This window comes from Cnephaeus nilssonii, assembly GCF_951640355.1.
Source record: "Cnephaeus nilssonii genome assembly, chromosome: 22".
Classification (NCBI taxonomy): Eukaryota; Metazoa; Chordata; class Mammalia; order Chiroptera; family Vespertilionidae; genus Cnephaeus; species Cnephaeus nilssonii.
The window spans coordinates 21,542,433-21,569,874 of NC_137093.1; the positions used below are offsets into that span (position 1 = coordinate 21,542,433).

The window sequence follows — 27,442 nt, forward strand, 5'->3', positions numbered from 1 at the left end:
AGCGCTTGTTTCAATCGTCTCTCTGATTAAAGGAAGCCCTGTGCTCGGAGGCATCGTGCCCACGGTCCACCAGGTTCTGTGGTCTCTTCTGCCTTACGCTGTCTCACCTCACACACCAGGGAAGACAGATCCCACTGTGCCAGCAAGATGCTTGCCCACTCTGTGTGGCTCTGTGAACAATGATGGGCGCTTTCCTAATACCTGTTCCAGACCAGCACGCGACTGAGAAAGGAAGCCCCGTTTACTTCCATCTAGCAGCTTGTCCTGCAGCCCCTGATGGTTTAAACCCCTGTGGAGCCTACATGACTCCAGGGCTAGTGAAAAGACAGGAAGTTCACCGGGCCAGTGTGGCTCAGCAAAGAGGCTTCCCATGCACCAAGAGGCTGCAGGTCCGATTCCCCATCAGGGCACATGCCCGGGTTGTAGGCTCGATCCCCGGTGGGGGCATGCAGGAGGCAGCCAATTGATGTTTCTATATCTCCAGAGGGATAAAATCAATATATAAAAAAATTATATCCCTCTCTCTAAAATCAACATATATATATATATATATGACAAAAGTTCATTTCAGTGGGTGTTAACAGACAGAGCCCCACACCCTGGCATTTGCTTGTGAAGGAAGATGACAGAGGCAGCCCTGCATTTGCCAAGGGGTAAGCAGCCAGCCCGGAGGTGAAAGACCTGCAGTGGCGTATCCCACTACCCAGTGCTGCTGGAAAAGAAACACTTTCCAGCTCTGACGTTAGCGTTTTATTGAGAAAAGTACAGAAAACCCACCGGTGTACACAAACAACCTCAGATGAACCTAACAAGCCTCCTCACACCCTGTTGTCGTCGGAGTCACGTCTTGCCCATTCCAGCAGGTATCTCGGCTAACTCGGTTCCTTTTCCTCCAGGCTCAGAATAAAATCGAATTCCTCTACCAAAAGGGGAAAGGAAAGGAAGAATTAGTTCTTGGGTCTCCTCTTGAACGGGGAAGTTAAGCTAAGCATCGCTCGTGCTAGTCAAAAACCACTTATGGAGTGCTTCACTGTGTGCCCAGCACTGCTGGGCCCCGAGTGCACAGTGATGGGCGACTCAGGGCATACGTCCTCCCGCAGGGACAGGAAAGGCGAGGACAGACGCAGGGTAAGGACTGTGCCCCAGTCTGATCACTTAGCAAACAGGAGCTGCCGTCACCACTCCGGTGTGCGGGTGACAGAGGACGGCCCGTCGTACCTCGGGTCAGGGGCTGAACTGAGAGCCTCTTCAGCGTGAAGAGGGCCATGTGCTGTAAGGGCCCACCAGAGGCTTTGTGAGCTTGGTGATGGGTTCGGAGCTCAGCCAGGGGGATGAAGCGCTTCATCATCCGCACGAACTGGACATCCACCTGCACGACAAATGCGTGGGACGGAAGAACGTGCTGCTGCACTCCGTCCGCTGTGTTAGCTGCTCGCAGGTGTTCTGTTCTCCAAAGTCGGGGTAACCCCGTCCGAGGAGTCCGAGCTGAGCTCTGTAACCTGTCACAAACACCCCTCTCCCCCCCGCCCAACCTCCTTCCTCCCTCTTTGTCCATCCTTCCCCTCATGAAATAGGAAAATGGTCTTTACCATGGACCATTTGGGGTTGTCTTTTTTGCTGGATGGATCATAATGGGGGTTGCTTTTCTCAAACTGTGTGTGGTCTGGGTAAGCCTCCTTCACAATCTGAAACCAAAACCAAGTCTCCAATCACTTGCCTGTATAGTCAGCTTCATGACAATTCTTTAACTCAAGTCCAATGTTCATTTCTGGCCCTGCACATTCTTACCCTATCTGCCTTGCTTTAGAGCCAATGGGGGCTCCAATATCTGGAAATAATACACAGTCTAAGGCAAACAGGATGTCAACCCCATCTTGACAAAAATCTTAAAAGGATGTTCTAAAACCAAATATTCAAGGTTATTGTTAGTTAATAATTTTATCCTGATAACGCCTGGCTCAGAAGAGCTACCATCAGGCTTGTTATTTTTGTGTTTTAAAAAATATATATATTTTATTGATTTTTTTTTTTTTTACAGAGAAGAAGGGAGAGGGATAGAGAGTTAGAAACATCGATGAGAGAGAAACATCGATCAGCTGCCTCCTGCACACCCCCTACTGGGGATGTGCCCGCAACCAAGGTACGTGCCCTTGACCGGAATCGAACTTGGGACCCTTCACTCCACAGGCCGACGCTCTATCCACTGAGCCAAGCCGGTTAGGGCCATCAGGCTTGTTTCTGAGTGAAAAGTCCAGGGTGTAGAAACGGAGAGACGTCTGGGACCTGAGTTGAAGGCCTATCTTTGGCCTAGTCCTGGTCACATGACAGGGCCAGGGCAGTTTCCCATATTCCTGTGAGGGCAGGGCTGAGAGGAGGACTTTTTTCCCCCCGCTACCTATTGAAGCTAGAACCCTTTGAATCTGTCTACCTGAGTAGGTGCTCCTGAGGGGGGAGGGATGCAGACCCAAGCCTGTGCAGCTCACCGTCACAAGTCCTGCGATGCCTGGCTCTTTGCAGTTACTGTGGTAGAAAAAGGCTTCCTGCCCCAGCTTCATGGCTCTCAGGAAGTTCCGGGCCTGCCCCAGGGAAGCAGAAACAAGAACTATCCTCCCCGCCCGCTGGGAAACGCTCGTGTGAGCAGAACTCCGGTCTGCTTTTATTAGGTGAGTTTTCCTTTACTGCAGTTTCCCCAAATTCGATTTTTTCTTAATCCTCACCTGAGGGTATGCTTAGAGAGAGAGGAAAGGAGCGACAAAGAGAAACATTGATCTGTTGCCTCCTGTACATGCCCTGACTGGCCATCCAACCCACAACCTAGGTATGCGCCCCGACTGGGAATCGAATCCACAACCTTTTGGTGTGTGGGACGACATTCCAACCAACTGAGCCACCCAGTCAGGGCATCCCCCGAGTTCAGTTCTTGCCTTTGCCAAGATACCCAGACTTGTATCGGGACGCTGGCTAAAACACACACCATTTGTAAGGTGCATGCAATCTGAGTAATTATTTTTGAGGACGTTTTTAGGCTTGGGTTCTGGGGAAAAGCAACCTTGGCTGAGATTCTGCTTCTGAATAAGGCCTAAGAAGGAGGCAGGCGTTCACCCCACTCCAGGTCTCAGGGTCCTGCTCTTACCTGATAGTTGCGAACGCCATCCCAGCATGCTGTCTGCTTGGGCTGCGCTTTGAGATCCTCAATGCTGAACTAGGCAACAGGAAAGAAAGCCGCTCATTAAATAATCCTGGGCCAATTGGTAAGAATACAGGGAAGCTGACCACTCCCTCCCATACATTGCGGGTGCTCCAGCTACAGCGGGAGTATGCAGTTAACCAGGAAATAGCTCGAGAGAGGCACCTGTAGTGGGCGAATATTAAGTGAGCTTTGTGTTACTTTAACTTTGCTAATTAAGAGGATTAGTTAAGTGGATGATCCAGAGCATAAAGTAATCTGGTTATTTGTATTTGACATATTAAAATGTTATCTATATCTAATTCTGTTTCCTCTGGGCTATTTTAAAATTGCTTTACATTAATTCCCTGGATTAGTGTGAGATAATGCTAGAACATGACAGGTGGCAAGAGAAAGGTTATCGGGTTGGCAAACTACAGCCTTCAGGCCAAATCTAGCTCCAAGCCTGATGTTGTAAATGCAGTTTCACTGGAACACAGCCACATCATTTGTTTACCTTCTTGTCTATGCCACGTTCTTGCAACAGCGGAGTTGCAAGAGCAGCTAGAAGACCAGAGCGCCTTAGGATACTTGCTGTCTGGCCCTTGACAGAAAAGTTTGCCATCCCTGCCCTAGATAGAGGATTCACCCAAAAAGACAGTGGATGGTAGTAAGTCCTGCTGATTTTATTCCTTATTACCTGTTCCCTACCCTTCAAAGATAAGAAGTTGGTAATGGAACCCTGTGGTGTCCCATGTTCATTTCTTATTAAAAAAATAATAATAATAAAAATAAATAAAAAAAAAAACGAAGAGCTTGATGGGATTGGAGCCAGGGACATGGTCTCACCTTCACATCCACACCTTTCTCTAGGCGGCTTTCTGGCTCTGACTTCATCAGCCAGTAGCTGCTTACATTGTTCCCACGTTTTTTAAGGGCTGAAGTCTCCTGAGGGCTGGATCTCTCCCCTGTGGTTGGGGCCTCACCAGGGTTCTTAGTCTTGGTACGCTTTCCTGCTGGTCCCTGCTTGTCTGCCAGAGGAGAAGCAAGAAGAGAGCTGTCATGACTGCTGAGAGGTAAGGTTCCATTGTGGCAAAAGCACAGCCTTTGGGAGTCAGACTGGATTCAAATCCTGGGTCTCTCCGTTACCAGCAGCGGCAGCTTAACTGCTGAACGTATTTCTTATCTACAAAAATGGAAGAAGAATGCCTACCTCACAGGATATCTTTGGAACATCCATTCAATGGGGTAAGAATACCTTACATGGTTGTGGCTTAAAATGAAGGGTCCTAGCAGAGTACTAGGGCATACATTAAGTCAGGGGTGGGGAACATCCGTCCCTTGGGCCACATAAGGCCTGAGAAATCATTTGGTCTGGCCCTGCCAAGGCATTAGGGGTGAGTTAATTAAATGTTTGAACAAATAGAGCAGGCTAATTTTCAAGTTGGTAATTGTGTATGGCCTGTGAATGATGTTCTAAATATCCAAATAGCCCTTGGCAGAAAAAAGGTTCCCCACCCCTTGTAAATCAGTGTTTTTCCTTCCCTCATTCTGTGTCTTTGCTGAAGCTATCCTCTCCCATGAGGAAAAGTAAGACCCTATTTCATGGACTTGTTCTGAAAAATTATATAATAGAAACAAGGGCCTTAGACAATGCCTGGCATTAAAATAAATATTAGCGCTAATTATCATCATCTCATACTTCTTTCCTGCTTGATCACTGTGCTTTCGTGGCCTGCTCTTTTTTGCTCCTTGAGGGTGTCAAGAGAAGTTGGAAGAAACAACTCATTCTGGACTTTGTAGACATGATAAGGACTGGATTTCATCCTAAGAGAATTGGAGAAAATGTGCCTGGGACATAGTAGGCACTCGGTAGCTAACAGTTGTGACATTCTTACTACATGACAGTCCCTAAGCTCTGTTACCCTAATTGTAATTCAGTTAATCTATATATTCTATGGGATGATTTATGCATCTGGAAAACATAGCCCAGATTACATAACCAGTAATCAATCTGGTCTTTCTGAATCCACACTTTATGACACTCGATTCACAGCCTCTGAATCAAGTCAAAGCTCCTCTTGTCAGTCATCCCTAAATACCACTTGTGGATGTCTAATGCTCTGAGCATTCCTAGCCTGGTTCCTAGTGGTCCCTTCAGAGTTAATGGGCACCCTAAACACCATGTGTTGTTCAATAGCACCGCCATGCCCCCAAAGAGGTGCTTTCTCTACCTTGTTTTGTTCCTGCTATTCATCTACGTACTCAGAATGCCACTTATCCTTATGAATATAAAAAGGACACCTTGTTTTCTTTGCCTGGGGAAAGCCTTCCCATTCTTTAAGGCTAGTCTCAAATTCCACTTCCTTCTCCAAGGACTTCCCGGTGATTCCTCCCTGCTCTCTCACACCTAGCAATCCAGTTTCCTGGACCCTTTCACTTGTCTGCGATCTCTGAGAGCAGGAACTATATTCTTTTTTTTTTCTTTAAACTCTCACGGAGGTTATGTTTTCATTGATTTTTAGAGAGAGGAAGGGAGGGAGAGAAACATCCATGGGTTGCCTCCCACCGGCATCCCATCGCCCCCCTTCTCCCCCCAGCCTGGGTATGTGCCAAGGCGAAATCAAACCTGCAAACCTTTCAGTGTACAGGGCGATGCTCCAACCAACTGAGCCACACTGGCCAGGGCAGGAACTACATTACTGACCTTAGTACATGCCACCCTGTATCAACTATTGTGTGTGCTTACCAAACAAGCAGAAGGGGCTCTGGGTATAAGCTTGGCATGAGGTAAAGAAGGCGGAGGGCCACAGAGGACTCTCCCCACGAGCAGGAAGTGGAAGTGAACAGTATTAAACAGAGAAACGTTCTCAGGGAGGCCGCGTTTTTGCAGCCTGGGTGCAAGCTCACCTTGCCCAGCAGTCCCATATAGCCTCTTCCTGGGTCTCGGCATGGTCTCCCTGCACCGGGCTCAAGAGCGGAAGATTCTGAAATCTACGAGTCACAAGAGGCAGCTCTGCACCAGCCCTACACGTGCGCCAAGCAAGATGGAGAAAACGAAATTTAAAGAGGGTTTCAGCCCTGAGGCTCCTTAGCCAAGAACAGACTGGGTCCCCACCCCTCAAATCCTCCTCCAATTATCTACACCCCCACTTTCCATCTCGTTTAACCTAACCCTTAAACTCTTCTCCAATTTTCCTTGGACCCCCTAGCTCATTCGTTCGCCACTCTTATCTAGAACACTACACACTAATCCGCTGACAAGCCTTCCGACGCGCATCCCTCCGGCCCAGGCCGCGGGGATCTCTGGGAGTTGTAGTCCCTGTTCCTGACGCAGCCTCGCCTGAGCCCGGATCGCAGGGGCCGCCGGGAGAGCGGCTGCTCCCAGAGTGCACTACAACTCCCAGAGTGCACCACGGCCCCCGGCGTGCGGGGCAGGGCCTTGGCCGGGAATGGGGCCGCCGCCGCGGGGTTGGGTGGGGAGGGCCCGCCTAGGTCAGGAGTTCTCGGGCCCTGGCCGGAGCTGGGAGCGGAGCGATGTGGCGGAGCAGCGGCCTGCGACTGGGAGCGCGGCTCTGCTGCCCTCGCGGCGGTGCCCGGGCTCCCGCCGAGCGCGGCCACCGGAGCCTGGTCTCCTGCATCGATCGTAAGGCTCCCCCTGGGGAACAGGTGTCCGGGACCCGGGCTGGGGCCGTGGTCTCCGCGCCCGCGGAGCGCGCTATTGCCCCGGGAGGTCGGCGCCGCGGTCAACCCCAGACCGGCTCCCCCTGCCGCCTGTCACCCATGGCGGTCACCCTGTCCGATCCACCTGGGTGGCCTCCGAGCGGACTTGGCGCTGTCGGACCTCAGTCAGCCTGTTGCGCCCCTCGGCCTCACCTGCTATTTCCGCACCCCCCCCCCCCCCCCCCCGCCCCCTCTCCTCGGACTTGGTGGCGGAGCCGGCTCTGAACCGTGTGGTCCAGGCCTCACGGGCTCCGGAGCCCCGTCCTTTTCGCCGCCCACCGCACCGCCTAGAGCAGCGATTTTCCACCGGGTGCCACAGGAATGTTTAAAACATGCAATACCTGGGCTATTTAGTCAGGGCATTGACCTCCTTTTCCTTAGATTGCCAGATTAAAAAAAAAAAAAGTGATAACAGCCAACACAACCATAGCCATCTGGTGTTGGTGTGAATGAATCCAGTGCGGCAGAGTTTTAGTAGTTAGTTTCTGTGCCATGAGATGAAAAAGGTTGAAAATCGCTGCTCCAGAGGCATTTGGAGATTCTTGGCTGAAACAGTGTCTTCCTACCACGTGGGGCCCTCTGAAGCTAGATCAAGATAGGAAAGTACTTCGCAGCTAACGCAGATGACTCCTCGCGGCTAATGCCGTTCCTTTATTGTTCAGCCCTTCCTTAAGCTTAGTTCCTATTCACCCCTTGATATGTTTCATAAGTTCACTTATGAAATAAGTGCAATAGCTAAGGGCCTTACATTTACCCTCACAACCTCTGTTATTATTCCAGCGTTTCGATAAGGAGTGGATGTTGAAACCCGTGATTTTGGTGGTGGTTTTTTTAAAAAAATCATAATCTATATATATAAAAGCCTAATTGACCATTGCAACCGAAACAACCAAACGGACGACCAGGCCAGCAGCGGGGGCAGTTAGGGGCGACCAGGCTGGTGGGGCACGGGGTGGGGCGGGGGTTCGTGTGTGTATGTGTGTGTGTGTGTGTGTGTGTGTGTGTCAGTAAGGGGCAACCAGGTCAGCAGGAGGGCAGTTAGGGGTGATCAGGCAGACAGGCAGGCAGGCAGGTGAGCAGTTAGGAGCCAGTGGTCCTAGATTGTGAGTCGGACATCCCCTGAGGGGTCCCGGGTTGGAAAGGGTGCAGGCTGGGCTGAGGGGGACCCTCTCCTCCATGCCCCCCCACCCCCCCAATGCATGAATTTCATGCACTGGGCCTCTAGTAGGTCATAAAGGCAGTAAGAATGTAAAAAGTCTGGTGCTGGTGGTAATAGAGGAACAAAAGCTCTAGGTAATACAAGATTTGCTAATCAGACTTTATAACTACATCTATCGCTAGAAAACACGTTTACTCTTGAAATTCCTAAAAGAAAAGGGAGTATTGCAAATGGGAAACTACCAGAGTTTACAGAGCTGAATGTCTTCGGGGGGGGGGGGGGGGGGGGGCGGGGTCAGGCAGGTAGCACAGGTGTGAATAACAGGGAGGGTGAGGACCCAGCTGACAGGAGCACCTTAGCCACTCTGTGCTTCTGTCAAGCACCAAACTACTTTTTTTCTTCTGAAACATACATTTTTAAATTTTAAATAAGTGACACTTTTCTTTACAGCAGGAGAGCCTGTGAATCCTTTAGACCAGTGGTTGGCAAACTCATTAGTCAACAGAGCCAAATATCAACAGTACAACGATTGAAATTTCTTTGGAGAGCCAAATTTTTTAAACTTAAACTTCTTCTAACGCCACTTCTTCAAAATAGACTCGCCCAGGCCGTGGTATTTTGTGGAAGAGCCACCCTCAAGGGGCCAGAGAGCCGCATGTGGCTCTTGAGCCGCAGTTTGCCGACCACGGCTTTAGATGGACACTTAGATGTAGAAAGTACACTAAGGTATAGGATACTGTTTTCCTCTCAGTGTTCTAAACCACCTTCACAAAGGTGTGGCTGGCCCTGGTCTAGCACTTGAACTTGTTAAACAGGATTACCTTGCCCGAGGGGACAGGGAGTAGTTCTGTCAACAAATAGGTTAAATATGGAGATTTCCAGAACCTTGTGGTATAGCTTCAGCCAATGTGGTGCTTTTTCACAGTTTTAAAGGAAATTGTCTTTTTTAAATGGTTAAATAAGAGGAAGTTGTCGCTTCAATATATCATCCTGCATGTTAAAATATCAAATTAATGGAAGTGATCAAAAAATGTTTCTCATTGTTTCATTGCATTTAAAAAAATTATTAATGAATCTTTATTGTTCAGATTATTTCAGTTGTTCCTCTTCCCCCCCCCCCATAGCTCCCCTCCACCTGGTTCCCACCCCACCCCATGCCCTTACCCCCCCACACTGTCCTCATCCATAGGTGTAAGATTTTTGTCCAGTCTCTTCCCGCACCCCCCACATCCCCTTCCCTCCCTGAGAATTGTCAGTCCACTCCCTTTCTATGCCCCTGATTCGATTCTATTCACCAGTTTATTCTGTTCATCAGATTTTTTATTCACTTGATTTTTAGATTCACTTGTTGATAGATATGTATTGTCACTTTGTTTTTCATAAATTTTATCTTTACCCTTTTCTTCTTCTTCCTCTTCTTAAAGAATACCCTTCAGCATTTCATATAATACTGTTTGGTGATGATGAACTCCTTTAGCTTTTTCTTGTCTGTGAAGCTCTTTATCTGACCTTCAATTCTGAATGATAGCTTTGCTGGGTAGAGTAGTCTTGGTTGTAGGTTCTTGCTGTTCATCACTTTGAATATTTCTTGCCACTCCCTTCTGGCCTGCATAGATTCTGTTGAGAAATCAGCTGACAGTCGTATGGGTACTCCCTTGTAGGTAACTAACTGTTTTTCTCTTGCTGCTTTTAATATTCTCTCTTTGTCTTTTGCCCTTGGCATTTTAATTATGATGTGTCTCAGTGTGGTCCTCTTTGGATTACTCTTGTTTGGGGTTCTCTGCGCTTCCTGGACTTGTAAGTATTTCTTTCACCAGTTGGGGGAAGTTTTCTGTCATTATTTCTTCAAATAGGTTTTCAATATCTTGCTCTCTCTCCTTTTGGTACCCCCATAATTCAAATGTTGGTACACTTGAAGTTGTCCCAGAGGCTCCTTACACTATCTTTATATTTTTGGATTCTTTTTTTCTTTTTGCTTTTCCAGTTGGGTGTTTTTTTGTTTTGTTTTGCTTTGTTTTGTTTTGCTTCTTCATATTTCAAATCTTTGACTTAATTCTTGGAATCCTCTAGTCTTCTGTTGGATCTTTGTATATTATTCTTTACTAGAGGCCCAGTGCATGATTTAATCATGCACCTGGTGCACCAGCGGGCTGGCTGTCCGCCGGTGCACCAGGCCTTCCGAAAGCCTCCGGCGCGGCGGAGGCTTTCGAAAGGCCTTGTGCCGGAGCAGACAGCTGGCCAGCTCCCCCGCTTTGGCTTTTGATCGCGGGGGAGCTGGCCAGCTGTCCGCCGGTGCACCAGACCTTCCGAAAGCCTCCGGCGCGGCGGAGGCTTTCGAAAGCCCTTGTGCCGGAGCAGACAGCCGGCCAGCTCCCCCGCTTTGGCTTTTGATCGCGGGGGAGCTGGCTGGCTGTCCGCCGGTGCACCAGGCCTTCCGAAAGCCTCCGGCGCAGCCATGACACAGACGCTGAGCTCGCGGCGCCAGTGGCGCCACGAGCTCAGCATCCTGCTGGCCCAATCAGCTACCCTGGCCACCCTGAGTCCCGCCCCCTGCGCCTCCTGCTGGCCCAATCGTGGGCGTAGTGGAGTGATGGTAATTTACATATTACCATTTTATTATGTAGGATTTCAGTCAGTGTGTGCTTAATTTCTAATTGGTCCTTTTTCATATCCTTGAGGGTCTCACTAAATTTCTCAGAGGTTTCTAGAAGACTCTTGAGTAATCTTATAACTGTGGTTTTGAACTCTATTCAGTCGTTTGCTTTCCTCCATTTCTTTCATTTGTGACCTGTTTCTTTGTCTCCGCATTTTCGCTGCTTCCCTGTGTTGGTAGAGTAGCTTTGTGTGCTAGGTGTCCTATAGGGCCCAGTGGCTCAGCCTCCCCAGCTATCTGAGGTGGACACTCTTGGTGCACCCCTCTGTGGGCTGGGTGCACAGTCTTGTTGTAGTTAAGCCTTGATTGCTTTTGGTATCACTGGGAGGAATTGACCTCCAGGCCAATTGACTGTGAGGACCAGCTGTGTCTACATTGGAAGATCTGCTGTGCTTGAGACACCCTTGTGGGGCAGGACTTGTTTCAGTGGGGCTTTGGTGCTCACTGAGTCTGCCCCTTGAGTGTGTTGCTTATGGATGTGAAGAGTTGTAATCTGGTATGGTCTCACACTGACCACTGGGTACACTGGCTCTTGGATCTCCAGGGAGGTGCAAAGTCAGGCACTGCCTGAGGACACTCAGCAGGAGCTACAGAAAGATCTGCAGATTCCTCCTCTTTGTTTGGGGTTTGGAAGTGCCCAGATGAGGCCCAGCTGTGAAGCAATGCAGGCTGCTGCTGCAGAGCCTTAGGCCTTCTTTTGCAAGCTTTGGAGCTCTCTGACCCAGCTGCAGTTTGTTAGGTTTTAGGTTGCAAAAGGACAGGCCATTCCTATGCAAAAGCCTCTGTGCACAGCTTGGGTGTGGTTGTAAATTGGGTGGGGCAGGGTCTCGGGGAATCACTAGGGTGGAGCAAACAGCAATGGCTGCCAGTCAGTCCTGCCCGGAGATGTCCCCGGGTCTCTGTGTCCCACGGCCCCGTGCAGGAACAATGATCGCTGCAAGCACCTCTGAGAGAAAGCCACCCTCGTGTTCCGGCCCAATGCCAGACAGTCCAGTTTCTCCCCATATGAGTCTGGGTCCCCAGAGTCTCGCCCAGAATTGGGAGTTCAGAGCAGTCGGGAGCTTGTCTCTCCCTCCCAATTGAAAACAACAACAGCGCGCCCAATTGCCAGCCCGTTTCATGTGCGTCTCCGTATCTACACATCTCCTACCAGTCTCAGTGTGCTTTTCTCTTTACTTCTAGTTGTAGAACTTCCAGTCAGCCAGCCTTCTCGTGGTTCTGGGTGATATCCGTTTTGTCTTTTAGTTGTAGTTTTGATGTGGTTGTGAGAGGCAGCAAGTATAGGTGTTTACCTATACCGCCATCTTGGTTGTCTTCCTCATTGCATATTTTAATGTGAAAAATGATTTTTAAGAAAGCTGGTTTTATAATAGTTCAGTATATATTACACATTTATCTGAAGTTTCCTCCTTTTGCAGGTACTATCATTTTACAAATGAGGAAATTTATTTCGTGTCTAGTGGAGATCCTCATTTTACATTGTGATAGCTGAGGTTCAAGCTGCACCTGACTTATGGACATTGCATGGTTAATCATTTCAGAACCAGAGCTCACATGACTAATTCCTTGTCCGGTGCTGCACCTTCCCGCACATTCCTTGGACACACCAAGATTCTCAAATAGAACATTGATTCTGTACTGTGGGTGCATTTAAAGATTTATATTATTTGGAGCTTTTCTTTGTGTGTTTTCATCTCTTTCTTATTATACTTCAGTTGCTGCACAGTGACGGCTTTCCTCGTCTCATTTGGACTCTTTTTCCACTTGGCTTTACCATTTTAGTGTGTGTGTGTGTGTGTGTGTGTGTGCGCGCGCGCGCGCGCATGCGCGCGCGCTGGTTTTTTGAACTCTGCCAGTAACTCCAGCCAACATCACGAGGTGTTTGTTTCATGTTTATGGTGTATGTTTTCTGGAACTGTAGGTATTTTTCATTAGTAACCATGCTTTCGTGTGTATAATTTGCCTTTTAATTTACTTCTTCCACTTTTCCCCCCCTCAAGTAATACTCTCGTTAGCATCCCTTTAGCTAACATCGACTATTTGGTCATCTTAAAAAATGTGACTATGTTGTATTTACTTATACATATGACTTGCATACACCTATTCCCTATTTTTTACTTAGCTTGTCATTTAAATCTATTTTTTCCTCAAACTACTTGTTTTACTCTGTCAATAATGACTGTAAACGTTTATGGAGCCCTTGCTGGGACTGAAATTCTGTAGCACATCTCTTTACCTAGTGAGATGTTTGCACTGTTACCATGTATGTGTGAGTGGCCCATGTTCACCTTGGTAATCCCAGCACTGCTCCACAGTAGACAGTCAATAAATCCTCTTTGGGGAATGGTCTTTGAGCGATCTCTACAGGGCATTTCTGCAAGACTCTGCAGATAAGTGACCTGACTCCCAGTTGGGAATTCATGATTTTATCCCTAATGATGTTCCTGCAAGTAACACCTACCATAGGTTTCTGCTCTGGGCTTCTCAAGGTTGCCTAATCTTTAATCCTCACAGTGACTCATTTCTGAGTTTCCCACTTAATGAGAGGCCTGGGACAGACAGACTGCTTCCTCCTGCCCCAGAGAAACACTGCCACCTGAAACGCTCCCTGCCGGAAGGGCTGTGCATTGGTGTTAGGCACTAACGTCTTTTTTTGTTTGTTTTTGTTAATCCTCGCCTGCGGTTATTTTTCACTGGTTTTTAGGGAGAGTGGGAGAGAGAGGGAAAGACAGAGAGAAACATCGATGTGTTTGAAACACATCGACTGGTTGCCTCCTGCATGAGCCCCGACCAGGACCAGGGCCCGGGCTGGGGAGGAGACTGCAACCTAGGTATGTGCCCTTGACCGGAATCCAACTTGGAACCCTTCGGTCCGCAGGCCGACGCTCTGTCCACTGAGCCAAACCGGCTAGGGCGGCACTGAAGTTGGGTTTTTTAAAGTCTGCATTGCCTTGCCAAACAGGAAACATATTTTAGATCTTCCTTCACTAGCCGGTTGACTGGCAAGCTCTGCTCTCCAATTCACTCCCCTCTCTCACTCTGCAGATTTTTAAAAAGTTGTGAAAAATACATAATGTTCATGTCATTAGGGGAACTGACTGGCTAAGAAAAACTTGTAAAGTAATGATATTGTACATTGAACAGTCACTGTTTTAAGCAGGCAGATATAGGTATCTTCCTCCGGGAGGGAACCACCCCTGATGCAATACACGGGCTGCAGTCTTCCACATGGCGTGTAGGCTCTCGAGAAACTTCTCCCGTTGGCGTTGCTCAGTTATTCATTGTCTTTAGCTTCTAGGTATCTTAGAACGAGAAGCGAAGGAATTACTCAGTCACAGCACCGATAGTTAGGAGAGAGAGTGATCTGAGAATTCCCAGTCCATGGGGTGAACACAGATTTAGTAAGGCCGTAGCCATGCTTTCAACGCTGAAACACTCCCATCAGCACGTCTCAGTGAGCGTCCGAGACTTGCCAAATGCCTGGCCTTATTACAGGACCTTGTCCTTATTTGCAACGTTAGCCAAAGTATACAGCTTTTCCTTTCCCAATTGATCTTTTAAAGTGAATATTGGTGCAGATGGACAGCTACGGACAGGTACCAGTATACATAGATAGGACAGGGTTTTCCCAGGACACTAGCACAGAACAGGTAGGACATCCTAAAGGAAAAATATGTTTACCGTAATTTGAGGGTCAGTGTGTGTTTATTATTACTACTAAGAGGCCCGGTGCACGAAATTCGTGCATGGGGCGGGGGGTGTTCCTCAGCCCAGCCTGCACCCTCTCCAATCTGGGACCCCTCGAGGGATGTCCGACTGCCCGTGGATCTCAAAGGAAAGGCCTGGATTAGAAACCTATTCCTGGAACTCATCTCACCCAGAGAGAACCAAGGTGACGTATTTCTCACTTGGATGTTCATCAGGGGTGGTTCCCTCCCGGAGGAAGATACCTATATCTGCCTGCTTAAAACAGTGACTATTCAATGTACAATATCATTACTTTACAAGTTTTTCTTAGCCAGTCAGTTCCCCTAATGACATGAACATTATGTATTTTTCACAACTTTTTAAAAACCTTCAGAGTGAGAGAGGGGAGTGAATTGGAGAGCAGAGCTTGCAAGTCAACCGGCTAGTGAAGTAAGATCTAAAATATGTTTCCTGTTTGGCAAGGCAATGCAGACTTTAAAAAACCCAACTTCAGTGCCGCCCTAGCCGGTTTGGCTCAGTGGACAGAGCGTCGACCTGCGGACCAAAGGGTTCCAAGTTGGATTCCGGTCAAGGGCACATACCTAGGTTGCAGTCTCCTCCCCAGCCCAGGCCCTGGTCCTGGTCGGGGCTCGTGCAGGAGGCAACCAGTCGATGTGTTTCAAACACATCGATGTTTCTCTCTGTCTTTCCCTCTCTCTCCCACTCTCCCTAAAAACCAATGAAAAATAACCTCAGGTGAGGATTAACAAAAACAAACAAAAAAAGACGTTAGTGCCTAAATGGGCAGTTGGACATCCGTCTCACAATCCAGGACTGCTGGCTCCCAACCGCTCACCTGCCTCTGCCTGATAGCCCCTAACCGCTTTTGCCTGCCAGCCTGATCACCCCTAACCACTCCCCTGCCAGCCTGATCGACGCCTAACTGCTCCCCAACTGGCCTGATTGCCCCTAACTGCCCTCTCCTGCCAGCCTGGTCACCCCTAACTGCCCTCCCTGCTGGTCTGATCGCCCACAATTGTCCTCCCCTGCAGGCCTGGTCCCCCCCAACTGCCTCCTCTACTGGCCTGGTCACCCCTGACTGACCACAACTGCCCTCCCCTGCAGGCCATCTTGTAGTGGCCATCTTGTGTCCACATGGGGGCAGCCATCTTGGACCACATGGGGGTGGCCATCTTGTGTCTTGGAGTGATGGTCAATTTGAATATTCTTTTATTAGATAGGATTTCAATGTGGATTTATGAGGAGGAAGAGGTGAGTATTGAAAGAATAAACTGGTAGGTCAGTAAAGTCAGCTGATCCACTTGGGAGTAAAGGAAGGAGAAAGGTGACATTATTTCAACAGAGCTGGTTGATGGTGGGTGAAGTCCGTCTTTGGGTGTCAAGGGGAGGACTGTGTTTGGAAAATGCTATAGCAAGGCCACCGTCCCAGCTTCCTGGTGACCCTTATTAGCGGTCCTCTTCCCGGACCCCTGTTCTGGAACTGCATGCATGCAATCTTGCCCACAGCTTCCATCGGACTAAATGAAGAACAGAAAGGATATCAGAAAGTGGCCTTTGACTTTGCAGCCCGGGAGATGGCTCCACATATGGCAGAGTGGGACCAGAAGGTAGGGGTTTTCCTTGCGGCTCCATGTTCCAACAGTTGCCTTTCCTTCCTCTGCTTGTCGTCTTAAGTGTTCGGTGTTTAATCTCCATCTGCGCGCGAGAGTACTGGTAACGATGCGATTCCTTTCCTCGAGGCATCCTCCTCATCCTGCAGATACCTGTTTTGTTTTGTTTAGTTTATATTGTGCAAAGATTCAGACCACTTCTAAAACCAAGGCAGTTGTAGATAATGAAAGAAACTTGAACGCCGGAAAACAGGTTCTCACAGAAGGCATTTTAACTGATACCCCGGCATAGATGACAGATGGGCATATTAAGTGGAGAGAATCCCCGCCCTCCCAAACTCAAACATCCTAACCCCTCAGTGAGCCCTCTGAAGAAAAGTCCATCCGTGGATCACTTACTACTGACCCCCTCTCTCGTACACAGGAACTGTTCCCCGTGGACGTGATGCGGAAGGCAGCCCAGCTAGGCTTCGGTGGGGTCTACGTACGAACAGACGTAGGTGGGTCTGGACTGTCCCGGCTCGATACCTCTGTCATCTTTGAAGCCTTGGCGACGGGCTGCACCAGCACCACCGCCTACATAAGCATCCACAAGTGAGTGCCCGCATTGAAAAGCACAGCGAAGTCTAGCCTGGGTTGACTAGGAAGTTTCCAATAAACAGGGAAAAGGTTTATCTTCTCAGAACCAGACTGTGAAGAGTTCTTCTTTCACAGGAGGTAAAAGAAGAACTCTTAACAGTCTGGTTCTGCCTGTTGGACTCGAGTCTGTTATCTAGTATGTTCTCTCAGAGTCAGGCCTCCTGCCTTCCCCCAAGGCCGAGGTGGAGAGGGACCAAGCACCCATCAGGGCCCTGCTCCCCTGTTCCTCAGCCCCAAGAGGAAACCTCCAGGACTTTGGGAAAGTACCGAAGCTCTGTGAACTTTAGGGAGCTCCGTTAACCTAATTAGAAGCAGTGTGAACATCCAAGTGAGAAATACGTTGCCTTGGTTGTCTCTGGGTGAGACGAGTTTCAGGAATAGGTTTCTAATCCAGGCCTTTCCTTTCAAGTCGAGTCTTCTTTTTTTTTTTAAAACATTTTTTAAAAATATATTTTTATTGATCTCAGAGAGGAAGGCAGAGAGAGAGAGAGAGAGAGAGAGAGAGAGAGAGAGAGAGAGACATCAATGATGAGAGAGAATCACTGATCGGCTGCCTCCTGCACACCCCCCACTGGGGATCGAGCCTGCAACCCGGGCATGTGCCCTTAACTGGAATCGAACCTGGGACCCTTCAGTCCGTAGGCCGACACTCTAGCCACTGAGCCAAACCAGCCAGGGTGAAGTCGAATCTTCTCAATTGTGACTTTTCCCTTCTCACTGTCCCTTCTGCTTCTGTCTGCCTTCCTGCCTTTGTTCCCTTTCCCCCTCCCCTGCCCCCTCAAATGTCCTTTTCCATCCTTATCTCTGTGAGTGTCTCTTCTTCTTGCTGTGCCTGTCAGCATGTGTGTCTGGATGATCGATACCTTTGGCAATGAGGAACAGAGGCACCGGTTTTGCCCCCCGCTCTGCACCATGGAGAAGTTTGCTTCCTACTGCCTCACTGAGCCAGGTGGGTTTGCCATTCTCCAGGTGGGATGTCACTCAGGGACGGTCACTGAGCACCCCTGAGCCCATTGACACGCAGAACCCGGTACTTGCCAAGAGGAACAGATTGTCATGACTTGATGGTACAAGACTAAGAAGCCTTGAGGGCACCGTTTCTCTAGGACAGCGGTCGCCAAGCGGTGGGCTGCGGACCACTGGTGGCCCGTGAGGTCCGACAGGTTGGCGGCCGCTGTTCTAGGCGGCTCACTCTAACCTAGGAGAGGAAGGTGGAAACAGTCTGAACGTATATGCAGTTTTTACCCAGTACAGAGAGTTCCTTTGGCCATCGGGATTTTAAAGTACCAAGCTCTGAGTTTGTTTGTAAGGGAAGGTTTCCTAGGAGATGGGACCAAGCTGGAGCTCCCTTAACTTCACTGACTTTCTCCCCCACCCTCTACTGTCTCTCTGATCCCTGCCTTAGGAAGTGGGAGCGATGCTGCCTCCCTTTTGACCTCAGCTAAACGGCAAGGAGATCATTACATCCTCAATGGCTCCAAGGTACCAGCATGCTCTCCTTCCAGAACAACTTGGGATTGTTCCCATCTTCTTGCTGACAGCGCCTGGATCCTTGCTGTCTGCGAGTTGATATTCCCGTAGGATTTTCACATGTTGGGAAGAGAGCCTCTGACCCTTTTCCCTTTATTCCCCTTCCCTGTTTCTGTCTCTTCTCATTGGTTCCAGATTATTTCATTCGTTTTTGTCTATGCTTCTTATAGTCTCATCAGCTAGACCCCTGCTTTCCCAGTCAGTGCCGTTTCTTTGTGCCCCTTCTTATGTCGGTGCCATTGTACCTCTTAGTGCAAGCATGTCAAACTCGCGCCGGCGGGCCGCATTGAACGAGGCATGCGGCTACACGAGTTTGACATGCTTGTCTTAGTGTCCGATGGTCGGGAGGCCCCCAGGTGTTTTCCCGGATGGCAGGCTCTGAGAACCCCGGCGTTCCTGATACCTGCGCACACCTCCTGCCACCCCACAGGCCTTCATCAGCGGTGGAGGGGAGTCAGACATCTATGTGGTCATGTGCCGGACGGGAGGACCAGGCCCCAAAGGCATCTCGTGCATAGTTGTGGAGAAGGGGACCCCTGGCCTGAGCTTTGGCAAGAAGGAAAAAAAGGTAAGTGGCTATTGACAAGCGATTCAAGCTATGAGACGCCCCTGCCAGACCACGCTTTGCTCTGTTGCTCTGTTTGACGAAGTAGCTTCTCATGTTTTCCAACTTGCCTTGGAGGCAGTTGCTTCTAGTAGGACTTTGACGGGAACATAACATAGAATAGGCATCATCAACACAACTCTAGGCCGCTGGACAGTGGCAGTTGGCCCGTCAGTCCACAGCTGCCTGTGCTTCAACGTGAGTGATTTCTCTGTCTTCTCTCCTCTTGCCATGGTGGCCTGTATTTCTCATCCAGCTTCGGTTATCCCAAGAATACATACGTATGGAAGGTCTGGAGTTGACTAGAAATCTCGGGAATGATGTAGATGGGCCACTTTTCTTCTTTCCGTAAAAGCGAAGTATAACTCATTGGAGATGATTGTGGGTATTTCAGCCATGGGCAAAGGGAGAGTATTCCCCTGGGCGCTTTGGGAAGACATTGCTAGGAGTAAGAAAGCTCATCGCCAAGCCATGAACAGTACAGCTGTAATTATGTAACTGTGGCTGGTAATTAAGGTGAGGCCCATTCGGATTTGTTAGGCCAGATGACTGGCACAGTTACCTGCCTGTGACATGTACTGTTCTGGTTAGGACCTTGGGGGAGAAGTCAGGTAATGAAATAACCCCTAAATAGACTTCTGGGGATCCGAGCCGCTGGCCTTTGCCCCTCCCTGCTCTGTGGCCCTCTGTCCTGCCAGCACATGCTTGGACTTGGCATATTTAAAACATTGTACAGCTAAGAGCTTTACACCAGCAACTGTGCATTGACTTTATGGGTACGTAATGAAGACTTGCCTTGTCTTGGATTTAATTGAATAGAAAAATGCATTTTCTCCTGGGAGGGGTGGGAGTGAGACCTCTTGGAAGAGAGTATGAAGGTAATCTGTGGACAGAAGACAGACTGACAGAAGGAACGGGCTCTAGCGGTCGTGGTCCAGGGCTGGGAGCCCTCAGAAGGGCGAGGGGCCATTTCTTCTCACCGAGGGCAGCTTCCCAGGGGCTCCACTGGGGTTAGGAGCGCACGCTCTCTGCATAGGGGTGAGGTGTTCCACATAAGGCTTGGAGGCAGAAGTTACAAGGTGGCAGCTGTTTGTATTTGGTTCTTACATCATGAGATACTGTTGATCAGAACTTTCTGTTCTCGCTTCATGTGTCTGTGGCCTAGATGGGGAGATAAGTTCACAGATAATGCGAGCCAGTACTGTAGGCATCTGACCTGTGGTCAGACTACAGGAGCCTGAAGGAGGACAGGCTCGCTGCTGGCCCAGGTGACCAGGGAGACCTAGAGGCTTCGTATAGGCCAGACTGGAGTAGTGGGTGGAGGGTGATACTGACAGGAGACGTATAGCAGAGAAGGCTGGGGGAGAAAGGCTGGGCTACATGTCACCCTAAATGAAGGGATGAGGAGTAGTTTATCGTCCCAATGGAAGGGAGCTATTGAATTTTAATATAAGGAAGTGATGGTGATGGGAAGGCAGTAGTTTTCTCAGAGCTAAAAGGGAACTGGGGCATGTTATATAGTGTCATTTGAAAATCTGTATTGCCCAGCTGGCGTGGCTCAGTGGTTGAGCATCGACCTATGAAGCAGGAGGTCACGGTTTAGTACCCAATCAGGACACATGCCTGGGTTGTGGGCTTAACCACCAGTGTGGGGTGTGCAGGATGCAGCCAATCAGTGATTCTCTCTCATCATTGACTAGAGGCCCGGTGCACGAAATTCATGCACGGAGGGGTGGGGATGTCCCTCAGCCCAGCCTGCACCCTCTCCAATCTGGGACATCCCTCTCACAATCCAGGACTGCTGGTTCCCAACCGCTCGCCTGCCTCTGCCTGATTGCCCCTAACCGCTTCTGCCTGCCAGCCTGATCGATGCCTAACTGCTCCCCGGCCGGCCCGATTGCCCCCAACTGCCCTCCTCTGCTGGCCCGGCTGGCCCGATTGCCCCCAACTGCCCTCCTCTGCTGGCCCGGTCACCTCCCCTGCAGGCCTGGTCCCCCCAACTGCCCTCCCCTGCAGGCCTGGTTCCCCCCAACTGCCCTCTCCTGCAGGCCTGGTACCCCCCAACTGTCCTCCCCTGCAGGCCTGGACCCCACCAACTGTCCTCCCCTGCAGGCCTGGACCCCACCAACTGTCCTCCCCTGCAGGCCTGGTCCCCCTCAACTGCCCTCCCCTGCTGGCCTGGTCTCCCCCAACTGCCCTCCACTGCAGGCCTGGTCCCCACCAACTGCCCTCCACTGCAGGCCTGGGTCCCCCCCAACTGTCCTCCATTGCAGGCCTGGTCCCCCTCAACTGCTCTCCCCTGCAGGCCTGCCTCCCCCAACTACCCTCCCCTGCAGTCCTGTTCCCCCCCCCCCCCCGACTGTCCTCCCCTGCAGGCCTGGTCCCCCTCAACTGCCCTCCCCTGCTGTCCTGATCTCCCCCAACTGCCCTCCTCTGCCGGCCCGGTCACCCCTAACTGCCCTCCCTGCTTGCCTGATTGCCCACAACTGCCCTCCCCTGAAGGCCTGATCCCCCCCCAACTGCCCTCCCCTGCAGGCCTGGTCACCCCCAATTGCCCAGAACTGCCCTCCCCTGCCAGCCATCTTGTGGCGGCCATCTTGTGTCCACATGGGGGCAGCCATCTTTGACCACATGGGGGTGGCCATCTTGTGTCTTGGAATGACAGTCAATTTGCATATTACTCTTTTATTAGATAGGATGTTTCTATCTCTCTCTCCCTCTCCCTTCCTCTATGAAATCAATAAAAACATTTTAAAAATAAAATAAAATCTGCATCTCCAAACCTTAAATTTCTTTGGAACCTTTGAAAGTACCTGGAAGAGAAGATGAAGGGTCAAGTACTGAGAGCCTTTATTTATATGAAACATCTGAGTAAGGTTTTATTTTTAAAAAGTGGCTCTGCTGGCTTTCCATGCACTGTTATGGTTAGGACCTTTGGGGAGAACTCCCTTATGTAAGGGAATAGCGAGGCCACAGAAAAATCTAGGTTGATTTGGCGAAAGATGAAGAATACAGCTAGCTAGTTAGTTGCATGACATGGACTATATCTTAGATCTTCAAAATTTTCTCTGGGCTTATGACGGGCATATTCAAGGGTGTCCTGGCAAATCAGCTTTCTAGGAAAAACCAAAACCAAAAAACCCTCATAGTTTGCCAGTTTCTGTGGTTTAAATATTCCCACCATGGCCAATTTCAAGCCACTGATGTGATGTCACAGAAGACCAAGGTAGGAGAAGATGTGATGTCACAGAAGCTGAGTTAGGAGAAGATGTGATGTCACAGAAGCCGAGGTAGGACATGGGCTTAACTGGCTCTCGGGAGCCAGTGCCCACAAGTCACTGGCTCTGCAGCTAAGCACTTCACTAGGTGTTGCCCGCACAGTGAGTGCCAGTCATACCACCCTCGTAGGACACTAAGCTCATAAGAGAAGTGTAGCTATTGTTAATAATCCTAATATTGTCCTTCCATGTATAACAAATCACCCAAATAATTCTTATATTTTCTATGTTCTTTATAAAACAGTGTCACATCGAGGCATCAAGAACGGTGGCAGTCCTGCCCAATCCTAAGGGAAATTGTGAGAAACGCGCCTGAGTAGGTTAATTCGGGAGAGTGGACATTAGAAAATGGATGCTTTCATATGTTAAAAAAAAGGTTTCGCCGAGAAAAAAATCTGTCAGGTGTTTAAGTCTGAACTTTCTTCGTTTTAAGTTCTCAAGGGTCTAATTTCAGGATAAGGGAGCCTGCACTTCACAGGCTCTGTCAGCAGCGGGCACGGCCCTGAGTGGGAGGGGCTGGGCAGCCACGGAGTCCCTGATTTTTGCCAGGTGGGGTGGAACTCACAGCCAACCCGCGCCGTGATCTTTGAAGACTGTGCTGTCCCTGCGGCCAACAGAATTGGGAACGAGGGGCAAGGCTTCCATATTGCCATGAAAGGCCTGAATGGAGGGAGGATCAATGTCGGTGAGAACTCGAAGGGAAGGGGCAGGGCGGGCAGCGGGCTGGGGCGGGCAGCACTGCCCTCTGGCTGAGTCCAAGTGTCTGCACTTTTCCTTCCTAGCTTCTTGCTCCGTCGGGGCTGCTCATGCTTCAGTCATCCTCGCCCGAGACCACCTCAATGTCCGGAAGCAGTTTGGAGAGCTTCTGGCCAATAACCAGGTAACTGCCCAGTCCTGGCCCGAGACCTGGTCTGTGGCCCACGTTCTCCGGGACAGTGTGGAATTCTGCCGTCTTAGCCGGAGCCTGTGCTCTCTGTCTGTCAGTAGTTTTTCCCAGAGGCAATAACATCAGTGCAGGGGACTGAACTTCAGGCAGAGCATTTTCTCTGCAGGAGGCAGGAGGCTTTGAGGCTGCAAGTCACTTAGGAAAGGTGCCTCATTGGAGATCTTACAGAGGCCCCAGATCAGGTGCTGCTGGGAGCCGGCTGCTCGATGGTTCTCTTCTCCCCTCTTGCCGTAGTACCTGCAGTTCAAAATGGCTGATATGGCCACAAGGCTGGTGGCCTCGCGGCTGCTGGTCCGCAGCGCGGCGGTGGCTCTGCAGGAGGAGCGGGACGATGCGGTGGCCCTGTGCGCCATGGCCAAGCTCTTTGCTACAGACGAATGTTTCACCGTAAGTGATGATGCGCTCGGCTCTCCTGGGACCCGGGAGCAGCTGCTCGGTCAGTTCCTGGGATGCTGCAGGGACCGATCGCCTTGGGGCTTATGGATAAGAGTTAACTCGGGAGGGCCTGCAAGGGGCGCCCCAGCTGGCTTTGCACCTGGTTCAGGCCGCCACACAGGTTCCTCTGACCCTGCCCTTCGGTTGTGAGCTGGCTGAGACCTGCCTTTGGAAGACGGTGCAGAGCAGCCCAGCGCCTTCTGCTCCCATGTGCTGTGTTTACAATGTCAGGGGCAAGGCCATTCCACACTGAGGCTGTGTTGTTGCCACTAGATGGCACCTTAGCTTCATAGAATCCCAGCCGGGGCGGCTGCAGATGGCTCCTCCCTGCGAGCCAGGAAGCTGGGCCTCTGCTCTGCCTGTCGGGTGGGGACTGACGTTCAGCAGGAGGACATCTTTGTCTCTGACCACAGAGCGTGGAGCCCTTTTCGGCTTGGCTGGTCATCTGGAGGTGGTTCTTCTCTTTCTCGCATTAGCTCACAGCAGCTTGCGGGCTGGGGTGGAGAGAGCAGCCACTGGTTCCGGCTTCCTGAGTTAAAGATGCCTAATCTGTGTCCCCCTGCAGATCTGCAACCAGGCCTTGCAGATGCACGGAGGCTACGGCTACCTGAAGGACTATGCCGTCCAGCAGTACATGCGGGACTGCAGGGTCCATCAGATCCTGGAAGGTAAACCTCCTAGAGGCGGTTCTCTCCCTCCAGGGCGCTCACAGGATCGCCAGCCAGGCCCTGTCGGCGGCACCTTCCTGCCAGCCGCCTCCTGCCCTGCTCCGGGAGGGCCTGTGCTGCCCCCAGAGGGCACCCGTCTGGGAGTCACTTCTCTTTTCGCCTTTTCTTTGTAAATTTTAGAGAAGGCTTAAGCTGATATATGAGAAAACATTTTGAAAACTCTAGCAGCGACTATTCTTGACTGTTGTAAAGTGAGTACTTGGTCCTCAGGAATCCCTTGACTTCTGGACAGTGACTTAAAGGTCAAATGGGAGCCAGTGTGACCACCACTGCCTTTCCAAACTGGTGACCAGCCAGATGGTAAAAGACGTTTCTGTCAATATTGCTACTGCATTTTTCAGTGAAATAGTCATCAGTATATGGGCATCTTCTTGGTCATCACACATTCCGGTGGGAAATGTGTAAGGCTGACACTGTAAGCTATTAGTCACGCTCAGAGCATGGCCTTCACTCTCCACACCAGTGCACACGCCTTGAAGTCCCGTCCCTGTTGTTCCAGCCGGTGCAGGTGTCCGGGGTTGTTACACTGTAGGAAAAGCAGATGGGCAACGGCTGGTCTAAGCGGCTTTCAGCGGAAGAATGGGGGGCTGTTTCATGGGCGTAGCAGAGGCCTCTGAGCACTGGCTCCCCTCGCTTCAGAGCCGCCTTCTCAGACCTGAGCACCCCTGAGAGTCGCCTGGAGGGCTGTGAGGACAGGTGCCTGGGCCCCACCCCCGGAGTTTCTGTCTCGGGGTCTCGGGCGGCCAGAATTTGTATCTGTAGCAAGTTTCCAGGTGGGGCTGCTGCTGCTTGCCTGAGGACCACACTCGCACACCTCATCCCAAATGTATGTTTATGAGCTCAAGTCTAGCGCTCAAATGAATCAGTCTTACTCCTCTACTACAGTGTCCTCTGCTCCTGCCATCCCTTTCTCCCCCAGCGGTATGAGTGTAGGAAACTTGACCGTCATTTAACCCAGCCTTTACCCGCTCAGAGTGAGTGGGAAAAGCCAGGCACTTTTGTATCAGGCCACACGTCATCCACTCGTGGAAAAACCCGGCACTGATCTTTATCTATCATGGGCTTTGTTATTGCAGGAATTTTAGACTTGATTTTATTTGAGATGTGTGATTACTCGTCCCTCACAGGGGCTTTTATTTCTCTTTGCATTAAAAAGCCATTGTAGCCGAAACCGGTTTGGCTCAGTGGATAGAGCGTCGGCCTGCGGACTGAAAGGTCCCAGGTTCGATTCCGGTCAAGGGCATGTACCTTGGTTGCGGGCACATCCCCAGTAGGGGGTGTGCAGGAGGCAGCTGATCGATGCTTCTATCTCATCGATGTTTCTAGCTCTCTATCCCTCTTCCTTCCTCTCTGTAAAAAATCAATAAAATATATTAAAAAAAAAAGCCATTGTAAAAATGAAGCAAGCCATTCATACACACACACACACACACACACACACACACACACACACACACCCTGGGTCAGGGAAAATGTTTGTTCCTTTAAAATTGAGTGTTCTGATTACCAAAGAAATTTGTGTATTTATTGTTGAAAATTTATAAAATATAGGATAAGTAAAAAAAAAAATCACTTATGTTTCCACATCTAGAATTAATTATGTAAGTCCAAAAATATCTTCTTTGGTCTTTTTCTATGCTTTGATAGGTACATTAAAAAAATAGAATTATACTATATATATCATTTCTTCTTCTTTTACCTAATATAAGCACTTTACCATCAGGAGAGGTTTATTTAAAGAATAGTTTATTGATTTTTAGAGAGAGGAAGAGAGAGGGAGAGAGAACATTCATCAGCCGCCTCCTGCATGCCCCCTAATGGGGATAGAGCCCACAGCCTGGGCGTGTGCCTGACCTGGAATCAAACCAGCACCCCCCCTTCAAGTGCACGGGATGATGCGCAACCAACTGAGCCCCACCGGCCAGGGCAGGAGAGGTCTTTGTGAAAGTAAATTTAATCCTCACTTTCTGACCTTCCTCTGTACTTTGGAGAGAAGTCTGTGGTAATTTGGTCCCCTGCCGGGATAAAAGCAACAATCGTAGTTTGCATCATGCCTACCCTGAGCGAGGCGTGGACACCCTGGTCAGACTCTGCCGAGTTCTCAGGCCGACTTTGCCGCTACTCCCTCCTTCATTCTGACTCCTCCCCCTTCCAGGCAGCAACGAGGTGATGAGGATGCTGATCTCGCGAAGCCTGCTTCAGCAGTAGCCTAGACATGCTCTGCCACGGTGTGGACTGTGCACTTGAATTAGGGTCGAGTGGCCCACTCTGGACAGTTCTGTTACAAATGAGTCATGAATAAGGTCACAGGACCGAGCCCTCCTAGGAGGACCTCCCTCGGTGTCGGCAGCAGGTTCAGCGTCGTCGGAGGCCTGGCAGAGCGGCCTTGGTGGGGTGTCACGAGGACACTGCTGTGTTTCCTGAAGCTCAAGGTGACTGATGATGACACGTCAGCGACCGTAGTCCTCTCTGCATCCACATCGTCTGGGTCTGCCTGCGGGTGCTGGTTCACCGGATCCTCCTCCCGGAAGCTGGGTGCTCCGTGCAGGGTGTTTCTATTTATGAAGCAAAGGCGTGGGAAAGGGGAAGTGGAGGAAAGCGGCCTGTCTTTTTCCGTCTCCTGCACCTCAGCTGAAGACGCAGGTTCCTGTGGGAGCACACCTCTCAGGTAAATGGGGCCTTAGGGGAACGTGGCCCTGACTGGGACTTAGGGTCTAGACGTCTGGACCACCTGAATCAAGGCCTGAGGCGACCTGGAACTTTTAATATTGCTTTCTTTTTAAGAAGCATCTAGGAATAGTGTTCAAAGTTTCTAGAACCCTTTCTAGGAAGTACTTGGGGTATATTTTTTCTATCTACATTTTTGTTTTATGAAGCTGTTCCTCTTTTTAAATGCTTCGATTGATAAATAAAATTTATCCCTTTCTGTACCATCTCAAGCTCCACTGAAGTTGGTTTTTATTCTATCCCAGCCTTTACAACTATTTTTTTAAATGTATTTAAAAATATTTAATTAAACACTTAACTAGATTTTGGAATAAAAAAACAAAACAAAAAAACTCTCGACCTAATTGGCTTTTTAAAAAAATAGTTCCCTGGACCCGGCCAGTGTGGCTCAGTTGGTTGGAGTGTCGTTTCATATAACAAAGGTTGCAGGTTCAACTCCCGGTCGGGGCACATACCCATGTTGTGGGCTCGATCCCTGGTTGGAAGGCAACCAATCGATGTTTCACATCATTGTTTCTCCCTCTCTCTTCTCTCTC

General features: G+C 49.9%; 2 protein-coding genes across 4 annotated transcripts; one reads left to right on the forward strand and one right to left on the reverse strand.

Annotated features, from left to right (window-relative positions):
- Positions 1-323: 323 nt before the first annotated feature.
- On the reverse strand, positions 324-7,788 carry THYN1 (thymocyte nuclear protein 1). Of its 3 annotated transcripts, none has more exons than XM_079762783.1 (7): positions 6,077-6,458; positions 4,016-4,197; positions 3,134-3,202; positions 2,484-2,576; positions 1,590-1,685; positions 1,219-1,369; positions 324-919 (listed from the first exon to the last, which is right to left on the reverse strand). In XM_079762783.1, the coding sequence occupies exons 1-7, from the start codon at positions 6,117-6,119 to the stop codon at positions 873-875; spliced, it is 681 nt and encodes a 226-aa protein (XP_079618909.1). In that variant the 5' UTR covers positions 6,120-6,458; the 3' UTR covers positions 324-872. The 3 variants fall into 3 exon arrangements, with proteins under 3 accessions (XP_079618909.1, XP_079618908.1, XP_079618907.1); XM_079762782.1 differs by lacking the exon at positions 324-919 and adding an exon at positions 6,975-7,788 and having other exon boundaries at positions 933-1,369; positions 6,077-6,193; XM_079762781.1 differs by lacking the exon at positions 324-919 and having other exon boundaries at positions 933-1,369; positions 6,077-6,193; positions 6,342-6,425.
- On the forward strand, positions 6,620-27,114 carry ACAD8 (acyl-CoA dehydrogenase family member 8). Its single transcript, XM_079762779.1, has 11 exons — positions 6,620-6,812; positions 15,916-16,016; positions 16,444-16,613; positions 17,498-17,607; positions 18,064-18,140; positions 18,619-18,756; positions 22,620-22,755; positions 22,853-22,950; positions 23,251-23,403; positions 24,017-24,119; positions 26,335-27,114. The coding sequence occupies exons 1-11, from the start codon at positions 6,704-6,706 to the stop codon at positions 26,385-26,387; spliced, it is 1,248 nt and encodes a 415-aa protein (XP_079618905.1). The 5' UTR covers positions 6,620-6,703; the 3' UTR covers positions 26,388-27,114.
- Positions 27,115-27,442: the final 328 nt, after the last annotated feature.

Excerpts from the sequence above, each read along its gene's own strand:
- THYN1 (XM_079762782.1), bottom strand. The coding sequence starts at position 6,119 with ATGCCGAGACCCAGGAAGAGGCTATATGGGACTGCTGGGCAAG. Across the intron at positions 4,198-6,076 it reads ATATGGGACTGCTGGGCAAG|ACAAGCAGGGACCAGCAGGA; the intron begins GTGAGCTTGCAC and ends CTCCTCTGGCAG. Across the intron at positions 1,370-1,589 it reads ACAACCCCAAATGGTCCATG|GTGGATGTCCAGTTCGTGCG; the intron begins GTAAAGACCATT and ends TTTGTCGTGCAG.
- ACAD8 (XM_079762779.1), top strand. The coding sequence starts at position 6,704 with ATGTGGCGGAGCAGCGGCCTGCGACTGGGAGCGCGGCTCTGCTGCCCT. Across the intron at positions 22,756-22,852 it reads TGGAGGGAGGATCAATGTCG|CTTCTTGCTCCGTCGGGGCT; the intron begins GTGAGAACTCGA and ends TTTCCTTCCTAG. Across the intron at positions 23,404-24,016 it reads CTACAGACGAATGTTTCACC|ATCTGCAACCAGGCCTTGCA; the intron begins GTAAGTGATGAT and ends GTCCCCCTGCAG.